At 34.5% G+C, this 12656-nt stretch overlaps 1 protein-coding gene across 3 annotated transcripts in view; it reads left to right on the top strand.

Moving 5' to 3' along the window:
• The window catches only part of LOC136029947 (anti-sigma-I factor RsgI-like), an 84594-nt gene extending 72478 nt beyond the window's left edge, over nucleotides 1–12116 (top strand). For all 3 annotated transcript variants that reach the window (XM_065708490.1, XM_065708492.1, XM_065708491.1), the window contains 2 exons: nucleotides 3199–3360; nucleotides 11787–12116. In XM_065708490.1, coding sequence (XP_065564562.1) covers nucleotides 3199–3360; nucleotides 11787–12013 — 389 coding nt within the window. In that variant the 3' untranslated portion in view covers nucleotides 12014–12116. The remainder of the gene's footprint in view (nucleotides 1–3198; nucleotides 3361–11786) is intronic.
• Nucleotides 12117–12656: the final 540 nt, after the last annotated feature.

The raw sequence follows: 12656 nt of genomic DNA, 5'->3' as shown, positions 1-12656 counted from the left end.
GTCTTGCTATCTCTATGCCAATTCAATTTTACGCGTGAGGATGTAAAGAGTAATTGTCTGAGATAAAATTTTCACCGGAATTGAATTGCCCAGAGGATATTTCATTGAGGAGGGGGATTTTTCCGTAGAAGTGGAGCCAGGTATTCATGCGTTATTAAAGAAAAAAAAAGAGTTTCTACAATTGAAACTATTGAGTAAAATTAAAACTTAAAACAAACAGAACTTATTATGCATATGAGGGGGAGGGGTTGCCCCCTTCTGAACTCTTCGCTCTTTACACTAAAGTTTAAATTTTGTTCGAATTCCTTAAAAACAACACAAGAAACACAAGGGTCGTTTAATTAGAACAATATGTATTTTTTTTTAAAGTGCCAAAAAACTGTAGTGTGAAGAGCGAAGTGCTGAGGAGGGGGAAATTCCCCTCATATACGTATTAATTTTTGTTTTTTTAAGTTTTAATGTTGCTCTTTATTTTCAGTTGAAAAAACAATAGCCTACTTAAAATACTAAGAAATAAATTCCCTGAATTCAGTTCTCTTGAGCAATGGTGAAGCGTTGGACGGATATTTTTTAACAACATCGACAGTTTTGAACTTGGTTATCAAACACAGAAATATTTAATACCTTCAAACTCACTGTTTATATAAAGTAACGCATAATTTAGGTAGTTTGTTCAAAGTAAAACATTAAAACTAAGATAAAAAAAAATCAGATAAAAACTTTTAGGTCAATATTTTTACTTTAATTTTGAATACCAAAAACCAATATATTTGACACCTTTATACTTCATAACTGTAAAAAATTAAACCTTTTTCAAAGTGATAATTAAATAAATACAATCACTCCTGGAAAAAATGATAATGAAACACAAAAAAATTGTCTGTTGAGGGGACAAATACAGGAATTCCCAGCTTTCCACATTTCAGATTGTAGTGGCTTCATTTATCAGCTCATGAGTACTCTTGCAATGCAAGCAAAAGTCGACGGCATTTTTTCTACCGAAGTTGCCGCTTATTAAGTTGTTTTCCTTGTATTTTCTATAGTTATACAAACTTTCTTTTGTACCAATAATTGCACTAATTACTAATAAACAGATATATATTTAGGATCACCATAAAAACCTGATTCTTTGATTAAATGTTATCAATAGTTAGGCGTTTATGTTTTCATCACTGATAAGGATCGTTATTTCCTTACTATTCATTACTATGAGGAATTTTTGTGGAAAACTCGAAAGTGGTCACTCAGTCACAAATTCGAACTTTTTTTCCCTTATTAGTGGTCACAATCTGTTGGCAGGCAGCCAAAAATGGGCAATACAATTTTTTTCTCTGTTTTTTCCTATTCCGCTCTCTTTCTTTTGGTTTCCTTAAATTACTTTATAGTACCAAATTTCCAGGGGGGGATGGCCACCCTGCCCCCCCAGAGGCACCATTCGAGGGGGGGGGAGGGGTCAGGGTTGGGCAAATGCCCACCCCAGATTTTCCAGGGGGGCCAAGCTTCCATCACAAAGGACCTTTTTCCGGCCAGAATTATCCATTATGTCCAACATAATCCATTCTGTTCAAATGATTTGAACTAACTGCACGCCTATTGGCCAAAGAGCGTAATTACCTGACGACCCTTGGGGTAATTACGCTATTTGCTATTAATAATTGTAAACTTTGAAAGTAGGTTAAATTCATAATAATAGTTTCATAATAAAAGTTCTGTCAAATGCCCCATGCCCACCCCAAGATTTGGCCCAAATGGTGCCTCTGCCCCCCTCCCCTGAGGACGCCCTTGAGACAAAATATTTAAACAAATATACATTATTATATATGTAGACACTTGTTTCTGTTTAGTTTATTTGGAATGTTCCACGAGTCTTCTGCTTTTGGCTAAACTTTGCAGACTTTCTTGAAAAAGCTAAACAAGTTCAACTTTTTTCTTACGGCACAAAGTTAACAAAGTTGTGTGGGGAAACAGTTAATTGATTTTGTGGCCACCTTTAATGTCGTTGTTGGAGCCCCCAATAAGGATGACAGTCAACCTTTCAGAGTTAACAATATTAACAATTAATTTACTTCAGATCTTTACTTACATACTTTTTAATTTTGATAATTGTTTCTGGCTGTTTTAATTGCTTCTTTTTGTGTGTGTGCATATTCTTTTAATATAAAGTGCAGATTGGGCATCAGGCCCTATGATAACTATTATTCAGAATTAAAAATCTTATCTCAGCCCCCTGGTGTACAGAACAATTTCTAATGATCTAAAGTTTTCATGTCACTCTTTACGAAAGTAAAACAGTTCAAAATAGGGATGATACCTTTTTTATTGACAGTGAATAGATATAAAATTATTTAACTGGATATTTCGAACACGTATACAGTGTTCATCATCAGCAGTAAAACTAAAAGACATGAATAAAAATAAACAAAATTTACACCTAATAAACTAATTATATATACTTTATTACTCTTTACTATCCTTTGGAATATACTTGTTTTCCCATATTTAATGGCAGTAAAGAGCGATGTTAGAACTAAGGACGGACAAGAATTATCTTGTATATGAGAAGTCCACTCCCACTCGTTATGTTAGGCTTTACTCCATCAATGCGAAAATGCAAGCGAAATATGAAATATGATTAATACTTGCAGTCGTTTGTTGCCTACATTTCTTGCACATTGAAACGCTTTCGCTTAAAGGTAATGAACTCGGCACTGGATTTCACAATTCCTACTGGCCATGCTAATATCCTTTTCATGACCCTTCAGCCCAAAAGCGCAATGGCAGGGGGGGGGGCAGCCATTCTTTACTTTCACACACCCTTCTGCTCCATCGCACACCCTTATGTTTTTTTCAAGTACCTATTTAGAGCTGGGTTGACTCTGGCTGGGCTTACAGAGCTACACCGCTGATCCGTGTTCGAAGCCAAATAACCAGTGACACCAGGAGTCGAGCCCCTGTCCTCACGGACAAAGGGTTATAAGTTTAGCGTGCTAACCACCTTGGCTTGTCTTTCACTTAAGGACTGGTTCAAAATTAACATAAAAGGGAAAGAGTTGTGGAGGTATCTGTATCACCTATATAGAAGATATTATGTTACTTTATGTTAGCTTGGGGATTTTAGTGTCAGTTTACGCTTTCAATAGACAAAAAATGTCTTTTTTTTAATAATTTAATGTCGTTTTAAAAAGTCTCTCTTTTCAGCAAGACCAGAATCAGCTAGAGACAAAAGGGAGGCTACTGATGTACAGAAGTCGGAAGTCAGTGGTGAAGAAATAAAGGCTGCTACGGCACAGTCAGACAATGATTATACCCACATAAGAATTAGGCGTCAGAGACCTTCTTATGGTAAAGGTAAAAAAAAAGGTAAGAGATGCGGGACTAGACCCTTAAGGTCCAAACCAGCGGTGTTGATTTCTTTCTCAAGGCCCTTCAGCCAGGAAGTGTAACGGAGGGACGGAATGCAATGGGGGATGGGTAAATATGTCTTTTGGTAAATGTCTCATTACAATAATAAAACTACTCACTCAGTCGTGTTGCAAAAATTTGTATATATGACAAAATAAAGAAATTTGATTACTCTGAATATAAACCTTACTTTTGATTAGCAAATTCACAACAATAAGAATTACATATTTAAAATTAGCATACAAAAAAAAGTATTTGTTTTTTTTAATGTCGGGTTAGACCAAACTTGGGCGATAGATCTTTTTTTAAAAGTAAGTCATTAACGATAATTTCATGCAGTGGGTCTCAATAACAGAATAACGAATACAAAATAAAATGAAAACTTCCCCCCCCCATAAAGTTGCAAAGTTCTTATTTGTTTTTCTTACAAGAAAATAAAATAAAAATACACCACCCACTAGAATTTAATTATGTCTGATTTTTTTAGGACATTTTGTCGTGTAAATTGTTATATTGAATTTTTTTATTGAATATTGAATTTATATTGAATTTAAAAAAAAAATCCGAAAAGGAATTTTTCTAAAGAAAAGTAATGGCCGTACTAAACTTAAGATCAGAAGAAAAAGAAACATACAATTAGAATAAATGAAACCCAAAACAAACAAATATGAAATAAATAATCATAGCAAAAAACATACAGCAGGTACTAATGTTAATAAATAAATATTTCTCAAAACGAGTAAAGCTAAAGTTGAACATGCAAATCAAGCTTAAAATGAACAAAAATATTTTGTTTGAGGCATAAATTGAGGCATAAATGAAACCCGAAACGATCCAAAATTAAAATGAACAATCAGAGCAAATAAACAGATAATAGTTACTAATACAAATGAGTAAATAAATTTTAAAATAAACTTAAATTGAATATGCAAATTCAGTTTGAACCGAAAAATACCTCTCCAAAGAAGAGTTTAGGTTTGGCCTCCTTCTTTCACTGTAAAAGTCTAAAGCCTGCTGCGTCGTTGGCGATCTACTGAAAACTATATGAGTCTTGAACAGTCTTGAAAAGTACAAATAAAATCAAACTAAATATTTTGATATATAATGAATTATAATTTTGAAAGATCATCAGTTCAAGATTTTATCTCGTTGTAATTTTATTTTCCTTTTCAATGCTGCAATAACCGAAAAAGAAAATATTTTACAGTGAAAGACCCAAACTCTTCTTTGTAGAGATTTTAGTTCGTTCCAAGCGGGATTTGCATATTCAGTCTAAGTTTCACTCGTTTTCAAATTTGTTTACTCATTTATGTTAATAACTATTGTTTGTTTGTTTGCTATGATTGTTTTGTTAATTTCTGTTTGTTTTAGGTTTCATTTATGCCTCAATGGCAAAATAAACTTTACTCGTTTTGAGATTTATTTCTTTATTTATATTAGTACCTGTTGTATGTTTTTTTGCTATTATTGTTTAATTTCTGTTCGTTTTGGGTTTAATTTATTCTTTAACAGTAATTTCTGGTTGTTTCGATTTTTTATTTATTGTAGGTTTGTATTTCTTCTGATCTTAAGTTTAATATCGCCTTTACTTTTCTTTACAAGACTTCTTTTTCGGAAAGTTTTTTTTTTTTTAAACTAATTTCTGTTCATTTTTGGTTGCCAAAGTGTCAAGTTTTTCAAAATCCTTATTTCAAAATATTTTTTATTCTAAAATAAATTAACAGTTTGGGTAAGAGCAAATAAATTGAACTAAATATTTTATATATAATGATATTTATTCCTGAAAGCTCACCAGCTCAAAATTTTGTTTCCCTCAGGCTGCATTTAAAGCTTTGACACCTCTAGGCCCGAGCAATTTTGCCGCTCCATTTCTTACAATATTTTTGGGGGAAATCCCCAAAACTTCGGAAATAGTGAAAGCCGCAGGAACTAGTGGGCCTATTGGTAAATTCTGGTCTGGTTTCACTGCAATTTTCTTTTTATTTTCAATGTTGCAATAAGAACAACAGGAAATATTTGTAATGTAATTCCTTTTAGTAAAGTACCAAATACACAGTAGGCCTTTACTTTTACCGTTAGAGAAACGGACAGTAACCATAATCTTTTTTGTAGTGAAGACACCATTCAGTAGAAGCACATAACCCCTAATTCCTGAAAAGGACCGTAGTCTAACAAACAAATCTTAATCCAATTCTCACTTGTGTTTGAATTATGTTATCCCAATTATTATAATAAAAAAATGTAAACTAATTTTGCAGAACTTTGTCGCCACTTAAGTAAGAGAATGATAATTATAAGTAATAGAATTCATTATCAAACAGTTCGTGGTAACGAACTGTAGTAAGGAGCGACCCGGCTCAATAGAAACCAAAAAAATTGAATTTTGAAATCAATAGCTACATCAAAAGAATCGCATTTTAATGCTGATTTTAAATATATAAGTTTCATCAAGTTTAGTCTTACGCACCAAAAGTTACGAGCCTGAGAAAATTTGTGTTATTTTAGAAAATAGGGGGAAACACCCCCTAAAAGTCAAAGAATCTTAACGAAAATTACACCATCAGATTCAGTGTATCAGAAAACCCTACTGTAGAAGTTTCTAGCTCCTATCTACAAAAATGTGGAATTTTGTATTTTTTGCCAGAAGGCAGCTCACGGATGCGTGTTTATTTGTTTGTTTTTTTTTTTTCTTTTTTCTTTTTCCCAGGGGCGATCGTATCGACCCAGTTGTCCTAGAATGTTGCGATAGGGCTCATTCTAACGGAAATGAAAAGTTCTAGTGCCCTTTTTAAGTGACCAAAAAAATTGGAGGTTACCTAGGCCCCCTCCCACGCTAATTATTTTCCCAAAGTAAACGGATCAAAATTCTGATATAGCCATTTTATTCAGCGTAGTCTAAACATCTTATAACTATGTCTTTGGGGACGACTTACTCCTCCACAGTCCCCGTGGGAGGGGCAACAAGTTACAAACTTTGACCAGTGCTTACATATAGTAATGGTTATTGGGAAGTGTACAGGTGTTTTCAGGAGGATTTTTTGGTTGGGGGGAGGGGTTGAAAAGAGGGGATATACCGGGGGAACTTTCCATCAAGAAATATGTCATGGGGGAAGAAAATTTCCATGAAGGGAGCGCAGGATTTAATAGCATTATATAAAAAAAAAACAATGAAAAAATAAATATGAAAAAAAAATTTTCAGTTGGAAGTAAGGAGCAACATTAAAACTTAAAACGAACAGAAATTATTACCCATATGAGGGGCTCACCTCCTCCTAATACCTCCCTCTTTACGCTAAAGTATTTTTAGTAATGTCAACTATTTATTCTACGGCTTTTGTGATCCAGGGGTCATTCTTAATGAATTGGGCCAAAATTTAAGATTTAGTGTAAAGAGAGAGGTACTGACGAGGGGGCATACCCTCTCATATGTGTAATAAAAACATGAGAATAAAAAATTCTTTACGTAAGCTAGTTTATAAGTTACGTATATCTTTTACTAATAAAAAGATTCGTAAAAAATTAAAAGTTCTAGTTGCCTTTTTTATTAACCAAAAAATTGGAGGGCAACTAGGCTTCCTCCCCCGCTCTTTTTTCTCAAAATCATTCGATCAAAATTATGAGAAAGCCATTTAGCCAAAAAAAAAAAAAAATGCAAATTTTGTTTTAATTATTTCTCTGCGGAGAGCCAAAATCGAAACATGCATTGATTCAAAAACGTTAAGAAATTCTCTGCGGAGAGCCAAAATCGAAACTTGCATTGATTCAAAAACGTTCAGAAATTAAATAAAAAAAACAAGTTTTATCAACTGAAAGTAAGGAGTGACATTAAAACTTAAAACGAACAGAAATTACTTCGTATATGAAAGGGGCTTCTTCCTCATCAACGCCCCGCTCTTTACGCTAAAGTTTTTTACTGTTTTAAAAAGAAGAGTTGAGAGAAAGAGTCAAACTATAGCGTAAAGAGCGGGGCGTTGATGAGGAAGCATCCCCTTTCATATACGAAGTAATTTCTGTTCGTTTTAAGTTTTAATGTCGCTCCTTACTTTCAGTTGAAAAAACTTGTTTTTTTTATTTAATTTAAGTAAAAGAATGATACTTTTGCCGTTTGGGAAATAGGCAGTATCCATGCTCTTGTTTTTAGTGAAGACACCATTCATTAGAAGTACATAACCCTAATTCTTCCCGAAAGAACTATGAAAAAACTTTCGGAAAGTTTTTTTAATTAATTTTTGTTTGTTTTTTGATTGAAAACATATTCAAGTTTTTAAAAAACTCTTTATTTCAAAATAAGATTTTTTTCAACATCAAACTTTCATTTAAGTGTCAAAACTAGTACCAAAATAACAATATCAAAGTATCAAAGTAAAGAAAGAATCAAATTTAACAAAGTATCAAGGTAATAATTAGCAATTTACACAACTTACCTCCCTTGCACCGTAAATCGAAGTTACCACGTAAATCCCTAAATCCAAGCATAAAATATCAAAGTAAACAATAATTAAGTTCCATAACTCAGAGTCATTTCCCGTGGCTGGGGGAGGATCAACCCCAGAGGCATAGTTATTTGGCCTTTGAATTATTTTGAACAAAATGGCTATCTCCAAATTTTGACCGGATGACCTTTGGGAAAGTGGGGCGTGGGCTAGTCGGCCATTGATCACTTTTGACTCTTAAATTGCCCTTAAATCTCTTAAGCTGCCCTCAAATATCTTTTGACTCTTAAAAGACGAACTAAAATTATCAATTTACAATCAAATAAGCCCTCTCTCTCTAAAGTTTATACGAGCATTCCTTCCATAAAACCATTTATGCCCCTAAGGCATAACTTACAGTGACCGCCTCCGGGCCCTGGGATGGGTGGTTGGGGAGGTCGGTGTCTCAACCCCATAGTTTTTATCCGACTTTTCAACTATTTTTAACAAATGGCAATCTCAAAATTTTAATCTGATGCATTTGGAGAAAAATGAGATGGGGGAGGGCTAGTTGCCCTCCAATCTGTTTTGACTCTTAAAATATGAACTAAAACTTTCACTTTTCAAACAAATGAGCTCTCTCTCTGAGGCTTATACGAGTATCTCTTCCATAAGAAGCACATATGCCTCCAGGGCATAACGTACAATGACTGCCACGGGACCTGGAGGGATGTGTCTAAACAAGAGTTTTTGTTATCTGATTTTTCTACTGATTTTAACAAAATTACTATCTCAAAATTTTTATCTGATGCATTTGGGGGGAAAAAGTGTTGGTTAGGGGGTTAGTTGCCCTTCAATCTCTTTTGAATCTTAAAAATTGAACTAGAACTTTCACTTTCCAATCAAATTAGCCTTCTATGTTCTTCTTCGAGGTTATACGAGCATTTCTTCCATAAGAACCATATATACCCCTAGGACACAACTTACAACACCTGCTCCAGCCCCCTGGGAGGTTGTCTGGACACCAGATTTTTTTTTATGTAACATTTTAACTATTTTTAACAAAATGGCTATCTTTTGACTCTTAAAAAGTGAACAAGAACCTTCACTTTACAAAAAAATTAGCCCACTTTAAAGTTTATACGAGCCCTTCAACAAGATCCATATATACCCCCAAGGCATGACGAACAACGCCTTCCCAAAAGCCGTGGGGGGGGGTTGTATCGTCACTGGAAATTTTGTTATCTAGCCTTTGAACTGTTTTAGGCCAAATGGCTATCACAAAATTTTTATCTGATGCATTTGGGGAGAAAGGGGGGGGGGCTATCTATACTCTGATCAGTTTTGACTCTTTAAAGGGAACTACAACTTTCAACATCCATTAAAATGAGCGCTTTCTGAATTTTATACGAGTATCCATTTCTTAAGAATCCTATTTGCCCCTGGGGCATAACTTAACACGTCTGCTCTAAGGCCTTGGGGGTTTTGTCAACACTGGAGCTTTTGTTATCTGACTTTTGAAATATTTTTAACAAATGTTTACCTTAAAATTTTTATATGATGCATTTGAAGAAAACGATATAGTGGGGGGGGGCTAACTGCCCTCCAATCACTTTTGACTCTTAAAAATTGAACTAGAGCTTTGAATTTCCAATCAAGTGAGCCCTCTATGAAGTTTATATGAGCATCCCTTCCATTAGAGCCACATATGCCCCAATTGGAACGCCTGCCCTTGGGCCTTGGAGTGTTGTAACGACACCGTAGTTTTTCTTATCTTACCTTTGAACTATTTTTAACAAAAATGGCAATTTCAAAATTCTTGTCCAACGGGTTTGATGAAATATGCGTAGGGGGGGGGGGCAAGATGCACTCCAATTTCTTTTGACTCTCGAAAACTGAACTAGAACTTTCAATTTCTGGAACTGGATGTCTCAAAGTTCTTATCGGATGTATTTGGGAAAAAGAAGCTAGAGGACGGGGTCAGTTACCCACGAATCACTTCTGACTTTAAATAAGTGAACTAGAACTTTAAATTTCCAATCAACTGAGCCGTCTCTGAAGTTTATACGAGCATCCCTTCTATAAGAACGATATTTGCCCCCAGTTCATAGCTTACAACGCCTGCCCCCAGGCCCTGGGGGGTTTTGCCGACCCTGGAGTTTTTGCTATGTGATTTTGAACTATTTTTATCAAAATGACTACCCTAAAATGCTTATCAGATGTATTTGGGGAAAATGGTGTGGGCGAGGGGGGGAGCTAGTTTTCCTCTGATCACTTTTGACTCTTAAAAAGAGCACTAGAACTCTTGATTTCTTGTCGAATAAGCCCCTTTTAAAGTTGATACTACAACCCCTTCCATATGAAGCGTCTCATATGGAGCTTTTATCGACTAAAAACTCATATTTTTTACTTTTCAAGTTCCTGGGAACACAAAATATAATATAACGGAAAAAAAGAAACCCGAACAAGGGCCGAAAAAATTGATTTTACCGGCTTGAACACTACAGTCCTAAACAACTGGCGTAAGAAATCTTATACATAGAAGAGAGCACCTGAAAACATGACTAAGAAATGGACAAAGAGCTTTTATCTCGAAACTCATATTTTTTAAAATCCTGGGAATGCAGCACACAAAATACAATACAATGAAAAAATTGAAACCCGAACGCAGGCCAAAAAAATAGCTTTTTACCGGCTTGAACACTACATTCCCTAACAGGCAACTACAGGCAAAGTGCCTACTACAGGCAACTGGCCTAAGAAATCTTATACATAGAAGAGAGACCCTGAAAACAGGACTGCAAAATGGACCGAAGAGGTTTTATCGACTTGAAACTCATATTTATTAAGTTCCTGGGAAGGCAATACACAAAATACAATGCATTGAAATAATGAAACCCGAACACGGGACGAAAAATTTGCGTTGTACCGACTTGGACATTATAGTACTAAACAACTTGCCTAAGAAATTGCTAATGTGAAAAAGATTTAGTTTGGAGGCATGAGCCCCTGTAAATGAGGCTAAAAATATGCTCGGAATACATAAGATCCAATCAGCTTGAAATTTGAATGGATTGGTCTCTGGGCCAATAGAACCTTTTTTATTTTTGGAGAGAGTGAGAATAGTTGCACTTCGATCAAATCAAGCAATTAAATTTCATAGACACTCATTTAAACTCATTCTGTCAAATTTTAAACTCATTAGTCAATAGACGTAAGACACCCTAATTAGAAAATAAAACGGCTTAATAGATACCCTAGAAAAAAAAATTGAGAGCCCAAAAGTACAAGAGAAAAAAAAATCCAGAAAAAAGGGGTAAAAAAACCTCCAAAAATTAATATTGTTTTTTAAAGGTTGGTACCCTGCATCCTTAAATCCCTGGGTGAAGTAGAGCGTTTTGTAAAAAGTGAGTTTTAAGCTGGGATATGATCTTCCCAAAAATGGGACAAAGGTATTCCAGCCCATAAGTATTGGAAATAGTTGTAGGACAAGGGTTTCTAAAGAAAGAATAAGCATTAAGTTAACGTTCAGGGAAAAAAATTACTGAGGACCACCTGCTTTCCGATTAGCCCTAGACAGTTCAAAGAATAGGAAAAACTTTGGCATACTGTCATTCTTCATCCGTAGAATGTGCCCTAACCATCTCGGCCTTTCCCTCATTACAGACCTCGAAAACGGGAGTGAACCTTTTTTTTTCGCTGTTTTAAATACAGCCAGTCAGTTGGGTACCCAAAGCAATCCGTAAATAATCTCTCAATTTCTCTAGAATGAAAAATGTAATTTGAGGCTATTGAAATAAATCATAAATAATAATACTATCCATATGCATTTTTGCAGAAGCACTTCCTTTGCGGTTCTTCTTCGCTTGTTATTTTTACTTTTCTTATATTCTGTCCAATTATAATATTTATAATTTTTCAAAAATACTGACACAAAACGACTGTTTTCTCTTATGCTTTCTTTTTTTTCAGAAAAGAAGAATGGAAAGAAGAAGAATAATAGGCCTCAAACTAACAGGCCAACAAACAGTCGGCCACAACGGCCACCTCAGGGGAATAATGGCTACGGACAAGGAAATTATGGCTATAACGGCAATAGTAACGGACAAGGAAATTATGGCTATAACGGCAATAGTAATGGAAGTCCATCCTATGGATATAATAATGGAGGTCGGCCAGGCTACACATATGGTCGGTAGCCTTCAATTTCTGATTTGATGTTTTGAACTTTCAGTAAAAATTTGAAATATGTATTCCAACTTGACTTATTTCTTTTTTTCAATAAAAGAACATGAATTTATATCAATCTTGGAAAGTATCTGTCTTGTATGTCTGATAAAGAAAGTCTACTAATTGTTTTATTTTTGTTTTCGTCTGATTATATTTTATATTGTGTCATCTTTAACCAGTGGTAGGTGATCTTTTAATTTTTTTTATCTAAAACAAAATAGTAGTTAACGTTTATTGTATTGTTATCTTGTAACTTTGTAGTTATAATTCTTAACTATTATTAATTTAATTCTCCAGTATTTTTCTTAATATTGAGCATATTAAGCGAACCAAATAATTTTTGCTGATATGGTTGTCTCTATTTCTTACATTAAAAATTTTCAGTAAATCACATGAAACATACATCTTTGGTAATCTTTGTTTTGCATTGTAGAACTAACAATGTTTCACATGCACGATCAAGCCATCAATCACGAATCAATCAAGCCATCAATCACGAACCATCAACTGCACGATCAATTATTACCAGTATACTTTTACCCGCTTGAATTTTACATCAAAAGAAGTTCATAACATCGAGCAGGTCTTTGAAATAATGCAATCTTTATGTTG

Source organism: Artemia franciscana, chromosome 8 (assembly GCF_032884065.1).
Source record: "Artemia franciscana chromosome 8, ASM3288406v1, whole genome shotgun sequence".
Lineage (NCBI taxonomy): Eukaryota > Metazoa > Arthropoda > Branchiopoda > Anostraca > Artemiidae > Artemia > Artemia franciscana.
The sequence above is the reverse complement of the archived record's forward strand: the minus strand, read 5'-3'. Positions and strand labels throughout refer to the sequence as shown.